This window comes from Coturnix japonica, chromosome 3 (genome assembly GCF_054131305.1).
Source record: "Coturnix japonica strain WE chromosome 3, WE-NBRP24, whole genome shotgun sequence".
Taxonomy (NCBI): Eukaryota; Metazoa; Chordata; class Aves; order Galliformes; family Phasianidae; genus Coturnix; species Coturnix japonica.
Genome location: NC_140665.1, coordinates 8,725,001 through 8,750,971, shown reverse-complemented (window position 1 = coordinate 8,750,971; position 25,971 = coordinate 8,725,001). Strand labels below are relative to the sequence as shown.

Genomic DNA, 25,971 nt, shown 5'->3' with positions numbered 1-25,971 from the left:
TGCTCAAATCTAACTTTTGCTGATAAATGATAAAAATGTGATTTACTGATAAAACCACTGGAACAGAATATGCACTTCAGGATTTGATTACTTCGTGAAATTTTTAGAAGAAAAATTAGGCACCAGGATTTATATTCTATTTTGTGTGAATAATTGCCAAGCTGGGGATGAGGAGGTGAACATAAATATGTGCAAAGCAGACTCCAGCAGTCATTGATTAACCCTATACCCCCTGAGCAGCACAAACCTGTGCCTGGCTGCCAGCAGCAGGGATACATGTGGAGTGACTTCAGCTCTGCAGGTGAGCTGTGAGTGTGGGGCAGGCACCGGGCTGCAGGGCAGGCAGCTCAGAGGGGCAATGAGGCAGAGCCAAAATGAGGCCTTGCTCTCATTTGCTATGGTGTAGATGAGAAGTGGTGTCACCAAAACATGCAGCGTTACACTGCCATAAAAGCACCGTGAACGAGGGGAAGATTGGGTGCATTCGTAAATGGGATTTGCAGCCTTGAATGGAGGGGTACTGAAGCTGAAATAAAACCACATCTCAGATCTGATGATTCTGGGGTCTGTTTTAATGCAGTTTTCCTTCTCATCGTGAAACTGTGCCAGCCTCACAACACTGCCTGTGCATCACGGGGGGAGAAATGGAGAACCTCTGACACTTACTGAGCAGAGCAAGGAGCAGGAGCTGTGGCACAGCATTGCTTGTAGGCAAAGGCAAACATGGATTGGCTGCTCTGAAATTAAGGAAAAGCTCCCAAATATTTGATCAGGGAACGAAGACAAATTTCAAAGTAGGAGATGAAAAACGCACTGCCATGATTTGAAAGCAAGCCCTTAGGAGCTGACCAAGCCTCACAGTGGCTGCTAAACCCATGCACGTGTTAGCTAGCTACAGTGATGTGCCCAGCACTGATTTTCATGGCATGCAAGAGCCCTCTGGTTTCCAAAGCCCCAGCAAACTAGGAAACCATGGGACTCTGTCAGTGGTGGTCACTCAGAAGCACCTAGAGCCCAGCTTTAGTACTCAGTTGCTGCCACAGAAAGCTACAAGCATGGCTGCCATGCTTGCGTGCACGCTGCCACGTTGGAAACAAAACACCAAGGAAAGCTACATTCGCCTGACACTATCAATAGCTCCAGTTGCAATCTATTTGGATTTTTTTTCTCCACCAATCGGCTGGCACAGCCAGTCCAGGAAACAGGAGCAGCACTTATCCAATCCTGGGCTAGTGTAGGTCTCCCAAGCAAGGGAATTTCCTTGCAGAGGAACCTTTTGGTGCTGAAACCCCAAGCCTCAGTCCCACAGCAGCCTGTGCACACTTTTCATCTGTGCCTATGACATTTCCTTCCTTCTTGGTATTCTTTCCTTCTCCCTGCCACTTTTTGTGTGTCATTGGTTGCAGCTACCTGGATCACAAAGGAAGGGACTGTGCAAGACAGTGCACCCAGAGGTGCAATCTTGTCCATCCCTAAAACATGCCAAACTGGGGAAGGTGGGCATGATAAACAGGGTGGTGCTTGCTCTGTGGTGCCAGGTGTGGAGCCAGCAGCCAGGAGGCCGAGTCGAAGCAATGAACGCATCATGCAGGACAAACACTGCTTACTTAGCATGAGCAGCCTAGGCACATCTGAGATGCCCATGGCCACAGAGTCTTCCTTTGTGCAGTCAGATGCCCCACTATGCACAGGCCAAGAGCTCTTGGAAGCACTCACCAGCAGGAGCTGCAATCAACCTTAGCAAGACTCCTCAGTTTGAGACTTCTCACCATGTTCCTTGATTGGACCACACACACAGAGAGCAGGGCTGTGACTGTTTCTTCAGCTAACACTCCATCATGGTGCAGGAGAAATGCAAATGGAAAGAAAATCTTTTTTTGTTTGTTTGCTTGCTTGTTTTGTTTTGAGTTTTGTTTTGTTTTCTTTTGTTTTGCATATGCCAGCACCAAGTAAAATGAGAAACCTCTGTTTTGAAACACAAGAAAAATAGTTCAAGTCCCAGTGACAGCCCAAAGGCAAAATGACAGACCCACGGTCACAAAGGGAGCTGGAGGCAGACACACTAGCAAATTAACTCTCAGGAACAGTCTAGCATTGGCAGGGAAATGAATGAGATGATCTAAGAGATATTTTCCACCTCTAATAGGATTTGGTGATGATTTTGCATAGGCTTTTGTGCTAGCCTGGCTTTTGATAAAGGCATGGTGTCTCTTTTCAACCCACATGCGAGTGAGAGATTAATAAGTTGCAAACTCGGCCCACTTCTGCTATAAATGGTTCCTGTGCAGAGAGGGGAAAAAAGCCAAGTTACAGATGATAAAAAAACTAAGTGCAGTTAAGAGTTTTACATCCAAATATTCAGCTATTAGAAGATTCAGAACAGGGGCACAATTTCTCCTCCGGCACCCAAAAAAGGTACTGATTTACTAAAGCAGCCGAGGCAGTGATATATGAGCACAACTCTTACCCTTCTACTTGCCAAAAAGCCTGCGGAGGAGCAGGGCTGGAAGCAACACGCCCATTAGCTCTTAAGTAAATGGAGGCAGCAGAAGGTGAATTTTCCCCAGCACAGGAGTGGACAGAGCCTGCAGGTGAGGAAGGCGGCGCTGAGGTTGGGCTCAGAGTCGTTGCCTAGTCCTGCTCTGGTCACTGCAGGGCGACAGCTGAGGAGCAGCCTCAGAGGGTGAAAGGAGAGTGCAGCAGTGGTAAGGAACAGAATGAGAACAAGAGTTCTTAAATCCATGAAATGGACTGTAGAGAAGCCCATCTTTTTCTTTTTTTTTTCCCAAGATAAGCATTTTGTTACAGGAAAATGCTATTAAATGTTGTAACTGCCAGCACTTAGATACTAGTAACAGATAGCAATAAAAAAAAAACCCTAACCTGGACTGATCCAGAGCATAATCCCCAGTGTAGACAGCATGGCTATATGATGACACCCCTTCTTGGGCTGAACTCCATGGGTTGCAGAAAGTTGAGCAACAAGATGCACTGACGCAGCATGCACCTGGCTGTGGCCTTGGGGACAAAGTGATTGCTTGTGGTCACTCAACAGCAGTGCCAAGCAATGCAGCCAGGTGCAGCACAGCCCAGAGGCATGGGAGCTGCACACAGATATCGGAGCAGCCATCTTGCCCTGGGCTCCTTCACCAACACAATGATACAGAATGTCAGCTTGGGATACAGTGCAAACACTCCCCATCTCTCATCCTTGGGTTCTGAGCATCTCTGAAGACAAACAACAAAAGAATCTGTCCTCCCGTTTTCCAATCTTCAGCTGTATCTGACCTTGTTTTTGAAAAAACACAGCTGGCCATTTGTTTGGGGGTAAGAAATTGGCTTCAGGTCATTTTTTTTTTTTAGCAATAACATAATAAAAGATCAATAACATTAATAACGCTGAACACCAATGTGCTGCACTTCATTGTATCTAAGTCTGAGGAGCTTAGCACGCTTTGCAAATGGCCCCTAATGGCACAGAAAGGAGCTGGATGGGCAGCAGCTCCATAAGGGATGTGAAGCCACTCAGTGTGCCCCTATGGGGCAGGGTTGGAGGTGGCCAGGTACAGGGTATGTCTGAAATTGCCATCAGGTTCACCTCACCCCTGCTCTGACGTCCTTGGCAATCCAGTTAAGATCTGACAGCATTTTAAGATGACAGTGCAGGAGGTAATGGGACAATGCCATAACAGGATTACAGGAAATGTGAAAGAAAGGACATACGTACGTAATGTCATTTAGGTAATGTCATCTATGAACAGCTTTTGCTTCCATTTTTGCTGACAAAGAAGTCAGTATCACTTATAGAATTCCTTTTAAACTCTGTTATTGCCCTAAATAGTTTCCACTTTCCTGAGAGAACCTTCGCACACACCAGTACAAATACTTCAGCACTGTCCAGACCCCACAGCTAAGGAGTGCAGAGAGTCAGAGCAGGATGCCTCACATGTCCCTGAGCCAATGCCTACATCCTTCCCCACTCACCTCCTCCCAGCACCCTTGCCATCAGCATTCCCTCACAGTCCTGTCACAGCTGCCCTGTCTGCTGTGAGCACAGCTTCCTTCTCGCCCCACTAGGCCCCACTAGAAGTGCTGCTGCGTGCCAAGTAGCTGGCCACAGACAAAGGCATGTTTGACCAACACTTGCTCCCAAAACAAAACCCTGGCTGGAGGAGGAAGTCCCAAAAGGAGGGGGAGCCGGGTCTGTGGCTATTTAGGAGCCCCAGGACGCGCATTCCTGCCAGACAATGGTGTCTGGCCTCCCCATTCTCTGCCACAAGAAAATCCCCTCTTCAACACCATGTTCCTCCTGAGGTCTAATAAGAAGAAGGGACATAACAAGAGCCCCTAGGTTGTGGACATACAATAGGTGCAGCTTGCTGGGGACAAAAGCCACTGTGTCCAGTGCCAGCCTTGGTAGGAGCAGTCTTGCTCCCACAGGAGAAGCTGGACTTTGGAGTCTACAGCTTCTCAAAAGGAAACTTCTGTGCTTAGGTTACTTTCCTATAAACCAAAATAGCTTCCCAGGGGACCTTGTACAGTTAATGCTGGGAAACACAGAGGTGGCATTAGGTGGCTAAAATTAATGGAGAAATTCAAGGGGAGCCTATAAGGTCCTCTCTTGCTACCTTTTCCCAGCAACATTTGCCCGTCTTCTCTTTTTATGAGCAAAATGCCACTTCGGCACTTAATAGCCTTGCCTTAGATGACTCCTTCCCGAGACTGGTGAAAGTAACTGTTACAAAGAAGAGGACATTTTGCCCCATCTATCTGTGAGATATTGGCATGTGAAGCCAGCGATTAGAGGAAACACCCTGCTTGGACAGCTGGCCCCCACCCCGATAAGTACAGTTGAAAACCACAGGGGTTACATCGCTGTGTGCAAGCTCGACAGTCTTATCCGGTAATAACCAGACGTGCAAATCTTCACCACGTTGAGCAACGTGACATCTGTCTGTTTGAGCAGTGTATGGAACAACAGCAGGGCTGGCCATGGGGCAGCAATCCAGATGAGCGGGCTGGTGTGAGGACAGGAAAGGTGGTCACAGGACAGTGGGCACCCACCACTGCTTTTTACTGGTTTTTAACCCCAGAATGGCAGTAGTCATCAACATGGACTTCCAGATTGTACGGTTAACAGTTCAGCACATCAAAATACCCTCCCTAAAGCAAGGGAAGCCACAAATGATGGACAGGGCAGGACGTGGACAGCAGCAGAACGCCCCATGGTCACTGAGCTGCTGGCAGGGACCTGTGCAGCTTCTGCACTCCAGTTTCCCCCAGCCAAAGCCACAGGCTTGTTTCCCCAGCCAGCACAGTAGTCTGCATCCCCATATGCCAGACACAGCACCTCTGGCTTCCTTTCAAATATGAAATGCTTCTCTCCTTCAGAAAAAGCATTGGTGGTATTTCCTTCTATGGGTTTACTGCAGACTTCCTGCAGGCTTTGGTGGGAGCAAGACCACATCGTCTGTCTGTCTGTCTGTTCAGGCATACATTACTAATGGAGCACACTCATGATAAACACAGATACATTAAAATTCCTCACAAAGCCATAGTATTTGGCTCTCCAACAGCACTTTCCAGATGGCAATGAACCAAGCCCCTAAAGAGCCATCCCCTGTTGGAGGTGTGCATCGCCAGCCCCCTTCAACAGGTAGCAACAGAGAAACCAGGTGCACAAGCCTCACTCCTTCTCCTTAGCCCCAGCCCTATGCACCAGCACCAGGTAAGGGAAAGAAAAGCTCTGAGGTTTTCTGAAAGTTATTAATCATCTTGGCACCAAGTCAGCTCATAAAATTCTCAGTGTTCAGGCAAGGAGCGCAACGCCAGCCTGGCCGCAAAGCACAGAACACCACCAGTTCCTTGGCATCACCACTTCGTGGCGATTCCATTCTCACAACAGCAGGGCTATGACCATCTTCAGGAGGGAAGAAACTGAGTTATCAACTCCAGAGCTTTCTGGACTTTTCTTCTGACATAGATAAGTATGTGTATGTTTGGAGAGTATATTTCAATGCATCACATTTCTACACTGCAGAAGTGCTCATACGCTGCTGCTTTCGGGTATTGCTGGGGTACAAGCACACAGATAGCAGAGCCGAGATGTCCATCCTCTTGTGGCAGCTCCTGTGACACATCAGCAGCTGCCAGTCCCCGCTCACTGCAGTAGATGTTGATGGCAGGATGAAATCAGCTATGGGCAAACACACACAGTGGGTGTACAGCCTGTGTTTTAAGCAGCTGCATGCTCTACCTTCATTTCCCAGCTTTCCTAAAGCTGAGCACTCAAAACCCCACCAAACCGGCATCTCCCTACAGCTGTCACCAGAGATGAAGTTTTGTTAGAACATGTGCAGGTGAAATTTCAGGAATGGGACAACTCCTGTTAGAGCAGGATCTGAAGAACAGGGTGACTGCCCTCTTATCTGACCAGACACCTTGCCGCAAGTGTGGTGTCCACCCAGCGATACAGACCTGCTGGGTGAGCAGGGATGCACAGTGCCAGGCACTGTGTGGGCAGCACCACCAAGTTAACGAGATGGCACCAAAACAGGGATTTGTATCTTACCAGGAGCAGAGGGGATAGCTGCAGCCACAGGAATGGCTGAGCTGGCCTTGCGTCTTGGTGTTACTGATGGGAAACAAGACCCACACAGCGGGCTGCTACTTCACGCTACCCAATGGAACAGGCTGCTGCAGCACTGGCTTCTGAACTCAAAATCTTGGAAGACAGAACTGAGGCACATGTGACATGCTTATAAATTATATATCACCTTTTAATTTTTAAATGTGAATACCATAGACAATAATTCTACCGCAATTTTCATTCTTCCTTTGACTGTGGGATTCATATTCTTCTTTCCCTGGATAAAAAACAAGCCCTGAAAAACACACGGATGTTGTGCTGAAGCCTACTTTTTGGAAACCATCAGACATACAGCAACAGTTAGGAGGGCACATTTTCCTTCCCCTTTTCCTTCTTCAGCTCTGATGCTGGAGGACACCAGGAGGGCTGCAGTAATTAGGTCTATGGTTTCACAGTCTTACAAACATTTGCCAAGCTCCTAATCTTATAAATAAGTCTGCAATAAGACATGCAACTACTAGCAGCATATTTAAACACCAGGCTTTCTCTGCCAGGACTGGGGCAGCTACTGACATGCACCAAGCCCCTTCTCAACAGCCTCTCCTTTCCAACAGCAGTACTCAATCTCTTTAAATAACTTTCATGAAACCTCTCATCTTCTTTAGCAGAGCCTCAAGCCCTCATTAGCTCTGTGGCTCTGGATTAATTCCCTTGCTTTCATGAACACACCTGCAGGTGACACCACTCCGTGGCACCCTGCAGCATGACAATGAGGAGCTGTGGCAACAGTTTTGATGCCACAGATAGCATTTTAATTTGAAATATACGCAATAAACATGCAACAAGTTTTGACCTAAGATGCAGAAGAAAATTATAGAAGCATCTATTCAGGAAGGGTTTTGCACTGCACAAAGCCAGCAGGACTCTGCTGAAGCTGATGAGTTATCCCAGTCACCTAAGTCCAGCACAACAGGGCTCTGTCCAAGGAAAGTCCAGAGAATAAGAGGTCAGAAAGCTTTTTCCTCATAGGGGAAAAGCTGTAACGACATTCTTTCTATGGAAGGGAGCTCCAGCCTTGCAGAAGACATATAGAAGTGTGAGCCCTACTGATCTACATTTGACCTGAGATGCAACTGGAGTCACATATTCAGGTTTTATCCTGGAGCTCAGGGTGCCAGTAGCATTCCATAACCCGTAGTATCAAGAGTGGAAGCTTTAAGAAAACCTGCAGACAGCAGTAGCAGATCTGCAGACATTTGGACTCACCAGGGAAACAGGCAAGAGAATGTTCACATGTCATGCCCAGCCTGATCACTACCACCCGGCCCAGCACTGCTCCCACAAAAGCCAGCACCAGGCTTCCAGCTCCCCATTTCTCCTCTTGGGTTGTGAATGATGTTTTCCTGAGCAAGGACCCCAGGCAGGGCCAGCAGGTCCCACCCGCTGCCACATGGCTCTCAGCCAGGCAGCGCACGCAGGCAGAGCTGCTGTGCCCGCATCAGTTAAATGTATGCAAGCTGCAAGGACTACACCTCAGAAAGCCTGGAAATGTGACAGCTTTCTGTGTTGTAATAATGCAATTCAAAAGACCATCGGAATTGTATAAATATTTGTACAGACACTTATCGCCGCGGCAGTCAGATACTCAGTCCCTCTAAATCAGCTGATCTGCTTGAAGTCCTTGCCTCGCTCTGCAAAAGCCTGCACAACAAAATCATGCAAGACCACCGGCGTGATCTATAGAGTGTAACATAAAGCCTCTGTTTGTATTAAAAGTCTCCGTCCTCTGCCGCTGCTGCTTTCTGGGAGGCTGTCAGCAAAATAAAGTAAAAAGGGGAATTGGATTTCCAGCTGACTAAAAGAACATGGGCAAGAAGAGCCGTTTAGCCATCGAATTAATTAATTATTATTAGCACAACCAACACTTGCTAGGTAACGCTTGCACTTCGCTGCTGTAATTAAATGTTCTCACTCATGCAGTTCTCAGCCAGCAGACATTATTCCTACAGCCCAGATTTGTTTGTTTGTTAAATCAGAAAATATATTCAGGCTGAATTTTTCATTGTCTGCTGGCACAGCACAAGCAGAAGGCCCCTTCGCATTCATGCCCATCACCCGGCCTACACAATCAGGTGTGCTCCTGCAGCATCAGCTGGATGGAGCTCTGACTTGAGGACACTGGCACAGGTACTGCTCCAGTGGGCAAGTAACCGGGCAGGCAACTCTTGAGGCTGAAGCATCCACCTCCTACCAAGGCTACTCGCTAATACCTCTGCACTGCTCTGCACTTTGCTAGAGGCCCACTGGCTTCAGTGAACTGCTGACAGAAAAAGGGCCTTTCCGTTTGGGGTTTGGTTTAATCTTCTCTTTACCCTCAGATGGACACATGCAATCACTCCACTTTGTCATCGCAATCCATAGCTGATTTAGCTAACGCTCCATTCCAGCAGGAAGCATCTTAACTGTGAAGAGCTGATGATTGCCCCAGCAATCAGTTGTTCAAATAGTTGAAAATTAAGACTATTGCACACAAAGTAAATTAAGTAATTTTCTACCCTCCTAGGGTCTTTCGAGTCTATCAGATTTCCCCCAACTGGTGTGTCATGCTGCCTCATTACTATAAAGAAAATACAGCTCCATGAGTCCTTTAAGTGGACTCCCCTTAAAGACTTTTGAAAAACCAGATCTTAGCAAACGCAGACCCCACTGCAGTCCAATCGAACAGCAAAGGCCATTCACAGAGCATGGTTATATGTGCTCCCATGCTCAACTCAACCACCACGAGCCGTACACCCCTAGAAAGGGTGTAGGAAGATATTCTATCTCATGTCAATTTTCTCATAGCTGAGATTGCTGTGATTTTGTTTGCAATGATATCAGCAGAAGTAAACATGAGGAAAAATACCCTTCGGTACAAGAGGACTGCAGTCTGATCCCAGTGCAGGCAACAGTTCAGCACCCTCCACACAGCAGTCCAATCTTTCAATCTCGTTCCTAAAAAGAAGTCAGCAAGCCAGTCTCTAGGCTGTGGCTGATCCTTTTTAAACAAGCATTTTGAACTTGCTGCCCTGCTATCAGATGCACTGTTAGCTCTAGCCATACAACAGACCCACAGCCCCTAGACGGGGTTGTACAACTCTGTACCACTCACTGGAACCCTTCCACCTCGCCTTGGACAACTGAGGGAGATTTTATTCTCAAGCCCAAACACTCTGCATTAACTCCAAGCATTTGGAAACCTGCAGCCAAGGAGGAAGCACTCAGCATTATGGCAGCGGCTGCTGGAGCTGCGTGTTCTGCTCAGCCTTTCTTTGTAACCTTGTAACCACTTCTAAGGTTGGAATCATTTTTCTTTGCAGTAGCAACTCTCCCTGGTCGATCTTAGGCCAGAGGTGATCTTTTGTAAACCATGTAGGGTAAAAAAACAAATAAAATAAAAAATCAGTCAGTCATTGTCAACTAAAAAGAGAAGAAAGGGTTTTTTTTTAAGGTGCTTGATCACAAGTCAGCATACGATGGAGCAAGCGGCTGTCCTGAATCCCCCATGTAAATCAAGCCCTTCAGGAACAGGTGCTCTAGAGAATGGTAGGGAACAAGATAGGAAAAGAAAGCAAGTGCCAGTAACGGTTAAATCTTTCCATGCATGCTGCAAAGCACGTTCAGTAAGTGCTCTGGGATGCATTTACAGCAGGTGGCAGACAGCCCTTGGGAGATGGAGGTCCAGCAGACCACATCTCATCTGAGAGATGGAGGAACCAAAGCTCTGGGGCATCTCCAACTTGGGGCTTTCTAGTAAAGTCTGCTTGTCCAACAGTGCTGATCACCAGCACCCAGAAGGCGAGAGCAGCTACTGGAACTCCAGCCCAGGAAAGTGTACCCATGTATTCTCTGTGCACACCTTCTGACCTGCCAATTGCTCTGGCTTGTGTGAGCGCAGGCCACAGCATCCCCTCCTGCTCCGCCGGGCTCTGTCCTCACATCTCACCTTGATTTCATCCACTGGTGAAACCACACTCAGGAGAATCTCTCAAACAGGCAAGGAAATTTCCTGTCTGGATAGGGGAACTTCATCTGAACCATCTCCACAGCTAGAAAAATCCCTGCCTTTTATCTCTCCAGCCATTTTGCATCAGCACAGGGACACTACTGCCTGCAACAAGAACAGCATTTTTGCCTGAAGGAGATGCCCTGGTTTGCCCTGTGTACCATGGCTGGATGCAGTGCAGCAGAGGGTTTGTGTGCATTTTGATGAGTTGCTTTGCAAGGGAAACCGAGTGGAAGGTTGCACCCCGGAGTGTTCCAGACATGCAACAAGCCCCACTGCCAGTGCAACATTCAGAGCAGCAACCAATTGTGCTGGCAGCCTTCAATGGATTTGGTGCAGACACATGCTCCGTGCCACCAGGTGATGGTGAGGCACAAGCAGAACTGCCTGGTTAGCCACTGCCATTGCACTTGCTCATCAACACAGCATCTTGTGGAAGGGATAATCCCAGGTGTGCAAAACACCATAGGATGAAACCTTGGTACAAGCAAAGCTCAAGCAGCAAAGCTGCACATTGGAGAAAGCACTATGTAGAACCGGGGAGAGGAATATGACTACTCGTGAGCCAGCCAGCTTGTTCCCAGAAGGTCTGAGGTCACCCGCATACTGTTCTTGCCTCAGCCATGCCTTGTCTGGCGACAAGGCTTTGCCTGGAAACAGGGAGCAAAGGTGGATTTGAAAATAAAGCCTGCCCTGAGCCAGCCTCCCCAGCATTCTCAAGAAGCCCCTTGGCACCAGACGGCCAACCTGGCACAATAACACCACAAAGGCAGGAACCTTCCTCTTGTTACCCCTTATCTGTCTTTCAGCCTTGATAAAAATCAGTCTATGACCTCTTGCTCCTTTTTGTAATATTTTCTTTCAAAATCAGGCTCACTCTGTTCTCTGCATCCCAAAACAAGCTGTAGCACCAGCTTGGCTCAAAAGCCTCCCACCACATTCATGTTGATATTTTGCTTGGAAATCAGAGTGTCCAGGAGCCACAAAACTCTGAGATGTTTCTGGTCCTTTCCTAACCGAGCCTGTTGTTCTCAGGCACCATCAACTGGAGGAACGTTCCCTCTCTCTCTCGACAATAAATTATTTGGAAATGTTTACACAGAGGATTGAATCTACATCTGGGCTGGAGAACATGGCTTGCTCCCAGCTTCTGCTCACCCTCACCATGGATCAGGAGCCTACCGTGCTGCTCCAAAGCTGCTTTCCACAGTGACTTGCTATGTCCCTGCCGTCCTGTGGCAGCCTTGACTGGGACTGGCAGCACACAGACAGAGCCCGCAGGCAAAAACTGGCAGCTGCCAGGCTGGGGAAATCACCCATCAGGTGCATGAGCAAGTGGGCTTGGCTTCAGCTGCACAAACATTTCTTGCCCATGGACTCACACAAGGCCCTCTGTGCTCTGTGTAGCGCCTGCGCAGGCTCACACAACCCCTTATCTCCTCATCAGGGCTTGTAGGGGTGGTTGCTCCTCCTCCCCATGCCACACTTCTCCTGTGCAAACATTCTCCTCACCTTCTGGCCCGGTGGATAGGATCAGTCCATGAAGCTCCAAACTGCCAGGCATGGAGCTTGTGGCTGCCTGTCATAGGAAGGGGCAGTTACAGATGTGGAACTCACAGCTGAAGCCATGCCCAGATCACACCAACAGGCAGCAACAAGACACTGCTGTAGCATGAAGCAGGACAGAGCACACCAGGGAGGGCACCATGGGAGCATCAAGCCCCCCTGAGGCACAATGGCATGAGCTGGTATGGTGGCACAAGCCAGTGCAACCATATGTGGCTGCTTGTGTTCTTTACAGTCTGCCCCAAGAGCCCCCGGTCTGCACTGAGCCCCAGGTGGCTGAAGGAGAGCAAGGTGACAAGGAAATGGCTTGGAGGCTTTGTTCTCTGTGCCCTTGGCCCCAGCCCAAGCGGCTGCCGGGTCGCGCTAATGACCTTTGCTTTAGAATAAAGCCATGTTTTCACTACTGCAAGCACAGCGTTCTCCTGCAATGGCTGCCAAGGGGAGAACGCTGGGCACCAGAAACTCAAGTGTCCCCACATCCCTCTCAAAAACACTCAGTAGGGCTCCATTCCTCTGTCGGCAGGCTCCAATAACATTTTAAGTGCCAAGATTTATATGCAGACTCTTATAAATGTATTCCATTATAGCCTTTGTAAAACTACATTTCAACCTAAACATTCAATTAATGTAATTAAATTGCTACCTGACGGTATTATCTAATTTAACTCCGGATCTGTGCTATTGAAAAGCATGTGTCTTTTAGCACTCCGACTGGCAAGACATGTGATAAACAGACCTATAAACATGTTGGCTCAACTGAGCTGTTTAAAAATAAATTAGCAAACTATAAAAATAAACAGTAACATACATATGTACTCAATTATGAACTAAGTCTAATTTTTGTTCTGAAATACTGTCTTTGACCTTAGTCATAAACAAGCACCATTAAAAAAACATAATATCTCAACAGACAGAAGGGCAGGGATTAAATGCTCATTGAGCACCACAGAATGCAAAATAAGGGATGAAAAGAAAGAAGAAAAGAAAGAAAAGGGAGGGGAAAGAAGCGCACCCTTTATTCAACACAAAACCTACATCAACTCTAAGCGTTTACGTTGATGAAAGCTCCTTATGTTGGAGCCAAAGAAGCTGAAACCCAGCGAAGGACTCTGGATGCTTCATGCGGTTCCGAGCCATATGCACCTCGGGGTGAACAGCCCCACCGGGTGCTGAGTGCCCATCCCAGGGATGCTGGTGTCCATCTCAGTGCTGTCTCACAGGGCCCCACGGGTTAAAACCCCACAGTGAGGCTGTGAACGTCCTGGAACACGTAGGTGATATACAAGGACATCCCTGTGCCACACCAAAGCAGGGGGAACAGAGGGGGGATATCCAACCCAACTGATTCTTACAGCTAAGGAGCGGTGCTCAGTCCATGTGTTTCCCCCCAATAGTCCTGTGCTTCCAGAAGAATAAAGCAAGGCACCACGACACAAGTGGCAGCACAACTGCACTTCCTGCAGAAAGGAAGGTGAAAAGGAAGGAAGGAAGGAAAGAAGGGTGAAAATTTGGAGCACCACCGGCATGTTTCTTGTTTCTGTGCATTTCCGTGGTTTGGGATTTCCGTGGGGTTCGGGCTCTGTGTCTCAGTGTTCCTGTCTGTGTGAGTACAGGCAGCAGCCATGTGGCGCAATGCACACACACAGAACTCACCAGAAAACCCAAACCCATGTTCCATACACAAAAGCACATATTCACTGTGCAAAACCCATTTGAGAGTGGGCTACCAACAACCTTACATGCATACAAAATATCAGCAACTCATGCTGGTGGAAAACACAGCTAGGAAGGCAGGTGGGCACAAGGGCCTACAAGGAAGGCTTCCTCTCCACTGCACAGCAGTGGGTGACAGAGACCCAGAGTGCAGTCGATGACAACATGCACTCTGACAGTACCCAAATGAGAAGGCCTGTCCCCATTTGCATGGGGTGTAACTGGAAGGGTATCCATGAGACAGCCACCAGCATGGCTCCTTCTTCTAAACGACCTCGATGCTGGCAGGAATGGGATGCAGGAAACTCCCCCAAGCAATGGGAGGGGAGGAAGATGGAAAACAAGGTGGGGAGGGGAGGAAGATGGAAAGCAAGGTGGGTTGCCCTGTTTCTGGGTTATTGGGAAAGCCCCACTGGGCTATGACCAGCCTCTCCCAAGGACATGTAGCTCCTCCAAGATGGAAAGCATCTGAGCAGTGCCCACCACCACCACAGCAGCATCTCAGGGCCTCCTAAAAGCCTGCAAAGTTACCATCTTTTTCCATTTCCCTTTTTTTTATATATATATACTTCTGTGCACATGCATCAACTGTTCCCTTAAGCAACATCTGGATGCTGCTGCTTCAGAGCCATCTCCCAGCCTGCAGCTCGCCTTACTCCCCGAGGATGCATTCTTTGATTACAATTAAAGTAACATGCCTGCTCAGAAATGAAATGCCATTTTCTGACCACCCTTCCTGCTCCATCACCAACAGAATACTCAGAGGTGCTACCCATGCAGGCATGAATTGCTAATGGATACCTGGTAACATGGCTCATCATGCTAATAATTCTGTTCTGATTCAGACAGTTCTCTTAATGCTTCAAGCAAAACTTAAAGCTAAGAGAGCTCTAACCTGAATGTGAAGGCTGCAAGAATTGTAGTCTGCACAAGGTGCACATGACAACTCTATTTCCACGTGTGTTGCACCATCAAACACACACCATTCCCTCACAGCCATGCTGCTCCCAGGCTGGGCAAACTGCAGATGCTGGAGCACAGAGGCACCTGTGAGAAACAGCAATCGTCATTAAATCCCATCTGAGCATGTGCTGTGTGTGCTCAAAAGGGCAGGAGCTCTCTGGTGCCCAGAGCTGTTGCAAGCCAGCAGATACCCTGCAGCTTTCAGCCTGCATAGAGGGAAATTTCCTTTTTCCAGCTTTGCAGTGAAGAGTGCTAACAAGCCTACTGGAGCATATTGCACAGAGGTTAAGAAACACATGGTACTGATGCAATAACCAGCATCACACAACCTCTTAGTGCCATTTCAAGCAAAAGCGGATGGGCATAACCATGAGAGAAAACCAGGGATGCTCCAACCCAAATCCACAACACCAGAAAAATGACAGGAGAGCAGATGAAGGCAATCTGCCACCAACTTTGCTCTTGCAAGGACTCTGCAACAGCCAGGTTCAGGACAGGTCACTGCTTCCAACTGATCTCTTCTCTGCCCCAGCATGCCTGGTCTTACCTTTTACTTAAGATTGCCCCACAACACCAGTAGCTGCAACGTCTTTATCTGCTGGGCTACATCACAAACGTGGGCAGGCTCCGCCATCTGCATCTGTCACTTGATAGCCACTGTCAGCAAGTGGTGTCACGAGGTTCTGAGGCTGACTGCTCTGCACCCCTCGCATGCCCATGAGCACATCAAGCAGTTCATGAGTCAGGTGACAGAAGCAGGACAGGTGACCAAGGCTCCTCTAGCAGCAGCTTTCCTGGCCTTGCTTTTCTTCCTGTGGTCACAGGCTCCCCAGCTCCCACATTTCCACAGGGGAGGCTGGCCTTATCCACCACCATGGTGGGCAAGGGCAGAGGAACGACTGCAGAACAAACCTCTGGGTTCCAAGCTTGCTGTGGCACCAATACTGCATCTGCCATAACCAGGGCACCTCTGCCATTTCACCTGGAGGCAGCCATGTGCTTCAGCCTCCTGCAGCACTGCACAGGTGCTCCAGGGTCATTAACCAGAGCATTTTTGCTCCAAGTGAGACCCAAATTAGCCTTAGGCCTTGACCCCAGCCTCAGGTCTCAGTCCCAGCCTCAGGTCTCAGCCCTAGTGGTCCCAGCCTCAGGTCTCCAGTCTCAGCTTTGAGTTTCACTGTGCTCATGAAATGAGACAAGCTGTTCATGAATGTGTCAGCACAGAAAGGCTTCCAGCACCCTAGGCTGGATGCAAGAAGAGCAGATAGCATTTCCAAGAGTCTAAATAAGAGGAGGTGGAGTTTCCTGATAAAGAGGATTTCCTTGCTCAAATATCAAAGGATTCTCACAAAGAAAAGGGGGAACTACATCAGTCTTAGGCACACTTTCTCTTTTAAACTTTGACCTTCCATTGTCTGTCTTCTTGACTGGGATTTAAAGGCCCATTGTTCAACCACATTACATGGCACAATCTAGAGCCGTGGCACCAGGGGCTTCGGCAGCATTAGATCCCCAGGAGGCGCTGAGCTGGCACAGGTAGGTCAGTGTTTCCCATCAGTGCCCAGAGTGGAGCTCTGGCATGCTTAGCCAATTTCCTCTACTGGTGAGAAGGTAGATGGGGCTCTGTGGGAGGAGCTGCCCATGGGTTCCTTGTGCCTTCAACACCTGCCCTCTCTCGCCAGTGCTCTCCTGGACCTGCTGGCAGCAGCTTTCCCATCCCAAATGCAAACAAATAGGTGGAGAGCAGGTGGCAGAAGCGTAACATATGCCTAAAATGGTTAGAGTGATCTATGAGCTTCTTTGGGTTATAACGTTCCATTAACATGACACATTTATGTGTAGTAATACAACACCACTCACTTACAAGAACCCATCTCTGCATGCTCTGTTTTCCTGAGTGCAGTGAACAAAGCAGACCATCGGGAGGGTACTGGTGTGGCACAGTCCCCTCCAATGGGGAATGGGGTGAGACAAAAGTGGAAGCATTGGATGGAGATACACTAGGTACCACAGCTGCCAGCACAGGAAAGCAGAGGGATGAGGGAAAGGATTAAAGGGCTCTGCATCAGGAGGCAAGATATGGAGAGCCACAACAGGGGTCAGACATGACAGCCGATCCCAACACTGTCCCCCAGCAGCACCCCATAGCACCCCACAGGGCTGTAGGGCAGCCGGTGACATGCTTTGGGGCACCCTTAATGTCAGCCAGGCCTGCTAAGCACTTAGTTTTTGTTCTTCTGATTTATAAACCCCACTGAAATGGGCTGCAGGATGGACTGCCTCGTAACTGCAAGCTTTCATTGTTCTTAGCAAATGACTTGTTTGCAGCTTCTGAACTGTCTAATTTATTTTGTCCCTACGTTTTGGTCATTCATCTACTCTGTGCGTAATGGTGCTCTGAATGCTGACACCTGGGAAGCGTCTAAAATGCCGCAACCCTTACACAGCCCCAACGAGGTGAAAGGACCAAGGGCAACTGCTGAGTCTTCCTACAACAAGAGAGGGATAATTCATGTCCTCTTCCCTCCTCCCTGCAACAGGCGCAGCTCGCAGCTCATGGGGTTTGAGTCAAACACCAAAGGAGATGGATCAGGTTGGCATGCTTAGTGCCCTGGGCAAGTAGAGAAGGAAGGAAATCAGGATCTGGAACCCAGTCCAACACCCAAGTAAACAGAAGTTGTTCAGCAGATTCTGGCAGCGCATTTCACCCTTTAACTTGCACTGGTGAGAAAATGAACAACTGAGGGCACTTCATTTTGCATTTCTTGCAAATGCAATTGCCAGCTCGCAGTATTTTGGAATAAATGCAGAATCAGCAGGGGCAATTGCTGGCCTCTTGATAGATGCCTAGAAATCTAGAAAAGGCATCCAGTGTCACAGGGATAAAACTGAGGACACAGAAAGCATCACCAAAGGGCAAACAGAACAAACTAACAGCTAACTTCCATGAGCAGATTAAATTCATATCACTGTATTTTACCTGCATTCTGCATTTTGCATCGCTCAGGCTCCTTGGGATAAGTGCACGCAACCACAGCCACGACACCAGTCAATTACGGATGCAGGAGCTGCAGATTAAGAACATGTTGGAACGCTGACTACACCCAGTGCCAAAAATGTATCTCCCATCTGTAGGACAAAATGGGTGTGGAACTCCTGATAGAACGATCACTGTGCTTACACAGCACAGTCCATGGACCCCTGCTTTTGCTTCTCCCTAGTGAGAAAAACAGCCACAGAATTTTGCTCAGTCCACCTCTCTACATTTTTTCCAGAAGTACATAGAGCCTGATGGGAAAACGATGTGGAAAACACTGAAATCTCTGCTCCACACCTTGTCAGGACAAAGAAGGCACCGATGGCTGCTCTGGGTGCTGAGCAGAGCCCAGTGCTGGTGCTTCCTTCCAGAGACCCCAGTCACACAGTGTGTGGCACTGCATCCTTCAAAGAAGCAGACACCTCCACAGACCCCAAATTGTTCCATCCAAGCTCAGTTTACAGCTCACTACACTCGAGGGTGTGTTTGAGCCACTCTTTGTTGAGGAGTTTTTTGCAGGTCTGTTCTGACTTGTCCCCTGTACAGTTTTGCAGCACCGATACTGATACTCAGCTACCTTGCCCACACGGCTCAGACACCAACTTTATTTCTTTTTCTCCTTCTTAATATAAGACAGAGATGAACCACTGCCTCCAAGGGTGCACACATGGGCTCCTGGTCCCACTGTTCTCCCCTTCTGCCCTCCTCAACACTTGTAACATGGGTCAGACAGCAGCGCCAACCCCTCTCCCAGGTCCTAAAATATCCATAGTGCTGTCCCACACACTTTCCTTCCCTCTCTAAGTACTCACCCAGGTACTCTCATTACAGCCATTGTTCCACAAAGGTTAATAAATACTTCCTGGGATGAGTAAGGGCTCTGCAATTTGACCCCAACACAGCAGAAACAATTGCTGACGGCCAAATCTCCGTGCCTGCGTTGTGCTGAACGCTGTATACTCTGCGTGCAGAACACAGCAGCACAATAAATTTGAACACGTGCAAATAAGGTGCTGGCCCCACTTCTGGCCTCTAGTTTTTATGTCAGCATCATTGCAATCACTCTGAAATTTAGCATATGCCGACAGCTCCTGGCAAACACACTGTGAAATTATTCTGAAACAATGGCAAATATATACATATATATGTGTATATGCATGCATATATAGACAAATAATAAAATTCAAGGTGTCTTTCCCTCCAAGTACAGCATTTAGAAAAAAAAAAATAATTACGGGTTTTTGTTAATTTAAGGAAGTGCTTCCCTTTTTTCTCCATCAGACACAAGGTGTGAATTATGCAAACGCCATTTGAATTTGACTGCATTATTTACATACTGTAGCTCTAACAACTAATGCAAATTCAGGAGTCAGGGAATCAAAAACTCAGTTTCCAAGAGCTTCTTCGAAAGAGCAGCAAGGCCTTCCCAACCTTGCAAGAATGCACCACACTGGGGGCACTAGGCAGGACCCAGCCCCTCCTGGCTTCCAGAAGCACAAAAACACCCCAGGCAAGAGTGCTGGCAGTGAAAACGCCCGTCTCCCTGTGATTAGAACTATGAAGCATCATCCTCACGTGCAGGTGAAATGCATCGATAAATGTGCCCACAGATCTGTACAAAGCCATAGATCTGCACAGAGCCAGCCAGCTGAAGCCCTGAAGAAGATAATGCAAGCAGGCAACTAGTTGTCAGCTGAAGCTGCCACACTGTTGTGCAGTCATTCATAATTCAAACCTAAAAGCCATCATGTGAGGTACATTTTGCAATTAGTTCAGATCTTAAAGCAGTTCTTCCGTTAAGTTTTGAAACAGAAAATTCAAGGGGAAAAGCTGCATGGAGATTAAAGATGTTCAGATGGTGGTGCAGTGACCAAAAGTTCCCTGAAATTCTCTTTTCTTTTGATCACCAAAGCTGTCCCTGAACTCACTCAGAGGCGCTCCCACCAAATCACACTTCCAGCATACCTGCCACATAGCCCTACAGCCTCTGCCTTCCTGCTGCCTTCTGAGGTGCAAGGTGTTTCAGGGCATCATGAGGCAAAGCTGGGCCATGGGCAGCAGCTTCCACCAGGAGTGTGTCACACAGAAATCCAAACAGGAAACTCCCCTGCACATCTCTCTGTCCTTAAGAGGAGGTGTTAAATGGCCTTGGAGTATGCAGACCAAAACCAAGATAAATGGGGAAAAATGATGTTTACTTATGCCAGTCATGGAACAAAAATAAAAGCCAACAGAAAGTCCAAGAGGAATGATTTCAAATCTTCAAACATTTTCAAATGTTTGTTTTTTTCCTGCTGGTTCTACCACACTCACTCAAGGCACGGTGCACAGCACTGCATCACCTGCCCCATGAAGCCCACCACCCCATCAAGATTTGGCTGAGTGTTGGTGTGATACCTCCCTTCAGAAGGGCTGGGTGCCAGCTGCCCAGGAACACTATCCCATTAAAGAGAAAATATCTCCTGACATTAGCAGCCTTGCCAGCTGCTGGCCATCCAGCCCCTATCCTTCCCTTCTTCAAGGAGGTTATTGAGGAAGAAGGTTTGGAGCAGATCCAGCTGCATCTTGCTCTTGTGAGGCATCTTTGATCCCTCCCAATCTAACTGTAGTGACAAATGTAGACAATATTTGATCTTATGTCTAAGAACATCCTTCAAGGAAAGGATGTCAGGGAGATGTTACCTGCTGGGTCTCTCTTCTGTCACTAACTGGCCCACCAGAACTGTGTCTCTGATGCTGATCCTGCTTTGAGTCTCCCTCCCTCTTGCGATTAAGGCAATCACAACTCCAACCAACTTCTGGATGTACAATCCTCAAACCTCAGCCTGCCCACCTCAACAGGCTCTGCTGTTGGGCACATAACATCCCATAGGGAAGATCCACCAGTGCCCTCCCACCCGCAGAAGGCACTAGGTGCACCCTGGAGACCCAGCATGCTTCCACCTGCTCTGCTTCCAGAACACTTTTGCACAATCTTCCTGTAGGCCCACTACTTTAAGCCAAAAATCAACAACCAGAATGTGCCTAGTGGCCTATTGAATGGATTCTACCAATCAGATGATAAGTAAGTAATATTTATCCAGACCTCAGCCCCGAGAGCACAGCACTGAGATCAGCAGGGAAGGGGAGCTGAGCTCTGGGTGTGCATCCAACACCAGTCACACTCAGCGCTGTAAGAGTAACTATGGCTGGAAGGGATGTGTGGGGACACAGTCTTGCATTTTGCTGGGGATGCCAGTGCACATGGTTCCTTCTTGTTTTACCTGCCTAATCCTCAAATTGCTACCTCTGTGGAGCTCCTCGAAAGAACAGAGAAGGGAGGAAGATCAGCAAGCTCCCCATGCTCATGGTTCCAGATTACATTTCCGCAGCAGCTGCTCCTTTTGTCTACTTCCAGTAAAGCCAAACGACTAAAATTTAATTTAAGCTGCCATAAACCCAAGTGCCAAACACTTAGATGGCAGCTAAAAGCATCACTGAGTGATAACTGAGTGACACTGGCTAATAACAGGCTGTGCATTAGGGTAGATGATATTTTGTGTAACCAAAGAGGAACCAATGCCTTGAACAGCCCGGGCTGCACAGCCCCGCTCCAAGCCCCAGACCTGCCCTGGGAAGGGATGCTTCTGGGACATGACTGCTCCAGTCCAGCCCTTCTCTTTCTCCACTCCCTCCCACCAGCTCTGCAGCCTTCAGCCTCCTCCCAGCGTGCCAGTGTGCCTCAGTGCACGGCTGCCCACGCGTGCCGTTGTCTCCAAATGGTTTTTCACAGGTCAAAGTTCCGCAGGCAGCAAGATCAAGTGCTATTTTTAGGTGGGATAAGGTCACAGTGCTTTTAGAAACAGGGAGGTGTACAACAAACTCTATCGATCAGTCTTGGGAACTAGCACTCCAGAGAGACACGCGGATTGAAACAAAAATTGCCTGACTGTTTTCTCTGTAGGATCGGCGGGTAAAAGCTTGTTGGGCTCCGTCTCTTCCAGGAGATAAAACAAGCCTGAAGTCGCGTGCCGACTGCACTGCGCATTGAGGGATGTGCAGGGGGGAAGGTAAAGCAAGACAGCAATGTTAATAGAAAAGATGGAAACGGAGCAGTGAGCTGTGCAGTGCCCACATTTGGGATGGGACCAGCAGCGAGCCTTCTGCTCCGCACAACTTTCCTCTCATCGCCTGACTGCAGCTGAGCAGTGGTGTAAGCTCCTACACAGCAGATAGGAAACTGTGTAAAATCTCGAGCAGATTATCTGATCAGCAGCTGCACCTTGCAGGAATCACAATGAAACCTGGTCTGAAAGCAGTGCAATAACAGGGATGGAATCAAAACAAAACAAAACAAGACAGCCTGTTCTTTCCAAAGCAGATGCCGCCTTTTGAAAAGCTAAGGTAATCATTCCTGATTTAGGGAATCAGTCTGGAGCGTAGCTTGATCTCTTTACAAAAAGATTCTGAAAGTCCTATCAGCACTTCTGTGATTTTATGCCTAGCATCCATGACCAAAGAACAAACTTTGGGATAAAACAATTGCATTAAACAAGGATAGAAGTACTTGGGAGCAGTTCACGCTGCCACAGCCGCTCATCTTCCCAAATGCTCACATGAATGGAGTTTTAGGGGAACAGACATCTCAAAAATTCAAAGCAAATTTGTGTTAGAATTGCTGCCTTCCACACATGTAGGGCACTCCCTGAGCACTGGCTCATGTCTGCTCAGGCTCTCTTTGCTGACCACAGATAGACTTGAGGGCCCACCCACCTCTCCCCACACCTTCACAGCACTGGGTGCTGGCACAGGATGCTGGGGAGATGGCACAGAGTGGCCCTGTTCTGCCATGGGGCTCCAGCAAGGACACTCCACAACCAGAGAAGAAACAAAGAAACAAGCCCCCAAAGTTTTCGTTTTTGTCTCTTCTGTTTCAATTAGCATGCAGCATCTGATGCGGTGGCACAGGGAGCTAAAAATGTGTTCACGGATATGTCATCCATGAACAAAGTGGCTTGTGTTTGCTCTTTATTATTTAGGAAATGCACATTAATTACTGCAGATTTTCTCCTATACATCTACTGTATCTCAGACAGAATTGCTGAGAAGGGTCTGCAGCACAAAAATGTATGGGGTAATTAAATGGATATTTATAATTAGAACTTAATAATTTGCATCAGGGACAAATGAGCTCTGATTTCAATCTGTAGTGCATTTAGATTAGCCTGAAGATAGTGTAATTTGATGTTTTATAGTCCTCCTCTCAGATTATGAAACAATACAGTGCCTTTAAAGCAGCCATGTCTGTGTCAGGAGTGCGTTAAGAAGCAGCAGCAATGAAAATGTTTGACAACGTGAAAGCAGCCATAAATTACATGGCAACTGTGTAAAAGTCGTGATGAAACAAATAAAGGCTGACCTAGAACACATCTGATTCATGGCGGCAGCCAAGCTCCCCCTGCGCACCTGCACACTATGTGCCCCTCCTCGCATGTGACCACCAGCACCCACACCACTGCAAATCATCACCACTTACAGCAGGGATTTCGAGTTGATGTTTCCATCGGTCCGGAGAAGCACCATCTTTCTCTGCTTGTACAGACCATTTAGTAGAGCCCAATTACAGCCCCACTTTGCATACCATGCCACCTCTGCAGTGCGCTCTCAAACATGGGCACTTGGCCCAAAGGTTACTGGCTCATCTCTTAGACCTGCAGCATCCTTTGGCTCCCAACAGCCTGCACTCAAAGGCCGGCGGTACCAAAGAGCTCACCAACCTTCAAAGATGTACGCAGTGGGTTTCCCAGGGGATGATTGATCAATACCCTGGGGACACGGTGAGCCCCAGACTGAGAGACCACATCCCCACGGAGATCAAACACAGGGCAACAGATGGAGGGGCATGAGTCCTGCTCGTGTTATAGCAACTGGAAGAGGAAATACCACGATCATCAGGTAACGGGGAGCCCTGCGTGCAGGGAAATCCACATACATGCATAGTCAAGGGCTGGGAAAAATCCCAGGGTGCCAAGCAGCTGTCAGATCTGCAGTTACACCAGTTATGATCTGACATGCAACTGGGAGATCAAGAGGAGAACCGGTTTTGGGAGGGAGGTTTCCATATCCACAGAACAGGCACACAACACCTTGGAGATGTATCTCACAACCTCTTCCCAGCCTTTGTACTTTTCTCCCACAAAGCAGAGTTCAATGCACTGCATGTAATTAACTACAAGGTAAAAACGCAAACGGGGGAAGAAAAGGAAACGCGACCGGGATCTTCAACATGCCACATTACAGCTGCTGGGGAGGAGCGGGGCCCTTGGGACCCAACGCCTGCTGCATAGCACAGCATGGCAGCAAACAACCGTCAAAGTCCTCGTCCTGTGCTTTCCCAGTGAAGCTATTTCTTTGCATCTGGAAATCCACCTGATGCCAGCAGGTCATAGAACGTGGCACCGAAATCTTCCTTTGCAGAGTTTCTTGTTTGACCAGAGTACACGTTATTCAAATCAGCTACACTGAAAGTCAGTTAAGTTGCTGTTTGTTCCAGCACGATGAGACTGGCCTGTCGAAGAGCACAAATGTCAGGATGTTACAGTCTGCCTTCTGCCGGGACTAGTAAGCAGCTCAACAACTGTCAGACAGCAGAATCATCAACTAAAAACTGAACTAAAACAAATGAATCCTGGGGCTGTTTGGCATACAGAGATGCAGCCAGCACTGCCCCACAGCCCTGGGGAAGCTCTTGGTGGACTCAGACCCGGCTGTCAGCACCACATCAAGCCCTACCCTTGTGCAACATGGCCCTATGAACAGCAATGAGCCGGAAAGCCTCCCACTCCCTGTTCTTCTCCCTGCCCAGTGCATTAGGAAGCAGCCCCCAATGCAGCCCCAGGCAGTGGGGTGAGGGCTGCAGGCTACAGAATGCAGGGAGATGGAGTTCTGGAGCTGTCAGTGTGGTCACGCATTCAGCAGTAGGAAAGGTTTGGCAACACACCGCAGCAAGGCAGGCGAACACCTTCTCATCAAGCTGAAGTGTGCATGAGGGGCCCAGCTTAATTTTTTCAACCTGGGGCAATTCAGCCATCTCCCAGACACACAAACGTGAGCACATGCACACGCAAAGCTCTCCTGCTCTCACATACACCGAGCCTCATTTGCCTCTCAGAACACCACAACCCTTTTTGTCCTGGGCCCTCAGGTTACTGGCATCACGACAACTCTTTTTTTCCCAACAGCGAGCCAGGAAAGATGATAGAACCTGTGTGCGTGGCCAAGGGACTGGTCTCAACTGGTTCAGAGGGAAAACACGAAGCTGCGTCTCACCCTCTTCTTGCCTTCAGCCAAAAGACCTGGGAGCATTTGATGTACAGTCAGCAGATATGAAAAAATATATACATTGAGAAGGCTCGGGGCTTTGACACTCATCAAAACCTGGGCCTGGGCCAAGTTCATCTGTTAATGGCCAGCCTGGCCCTGCCTCCTCCTCCCTCCTCTGCCTCTTCCTCCCTCCTCACCAAGAGACATCGATTATGTCTGAGCTTTTCCCTTTCTATTCAAGATAAACAAAGTGCCTCAAGTTCAGGGCACACCCTGGGACCCTTGACAAAGCCATCTATCATCCTGTCTGCTAAACCAGTCTGGCCACACTGCCGTGGAGGAGGCTAATGCTTCCAGCGTACAATTTTCCCTTTGTGCTGCTGCCCTATTACCACTAACCTCTTTCTTCGCTACCTTCCCAGGAGCAGATGTGCTTGACCACTTTGCCTAAGCCCCTCCTGGCAAAGGTATTTTGTGCTGAAAGCAAGCTCGGGGCTGAAGAAAGGAATGGGACCCCGGCTGCCCCCTCCCTGCAGCACCCAGCGAGTAACTGGCCCTGAGCCCCTGCCCTTCCCCACTGGGGACGGCTCTCCAAGAAGGAGTTTGGCATAAATCACATCCACTAACTCATTCTGATTTGCAATTAAATGCAAATACACTTTTATGGCCAGCATGGAGTGTATTAATTTTAACAGTAAATGACAAAATAAGAATACAGTCCCTCCAATACTAGTAATGAATCGCGCCATAAATTAC

General features: G+C 48.4%; 1 protein-coding gene across 13 annotated transcripts in view; it reads right to left on the bottom strand.

The window, feature by feature from the left end:
* The window catches only part of BCL11A (BCL11 transcription factor A), a 61,448-nt gene that overhangs the window by 18,787 nt on the left and 16,690 nt on the right, over positions 1-25,971 (bottom strand). The window contains exon 2 of one of the 13 annotated variants that reach the window (XM_085542630.1): positions 17,857-17,944. The exons of the other annotated variants lie outside the window; for them this stretch is intronic. Coding sequence (XP_085398756.1) covers positions 17,857-17,869 — 13 coding nt within the window. The 5' untranslated portion in view covers positions 17,870-17,944. The remainder of the gene's footprint in view (positions 1-17,856; positions 17,945-25,971) is intronic. 13 annotated transcript variants of the gene reach the window in all.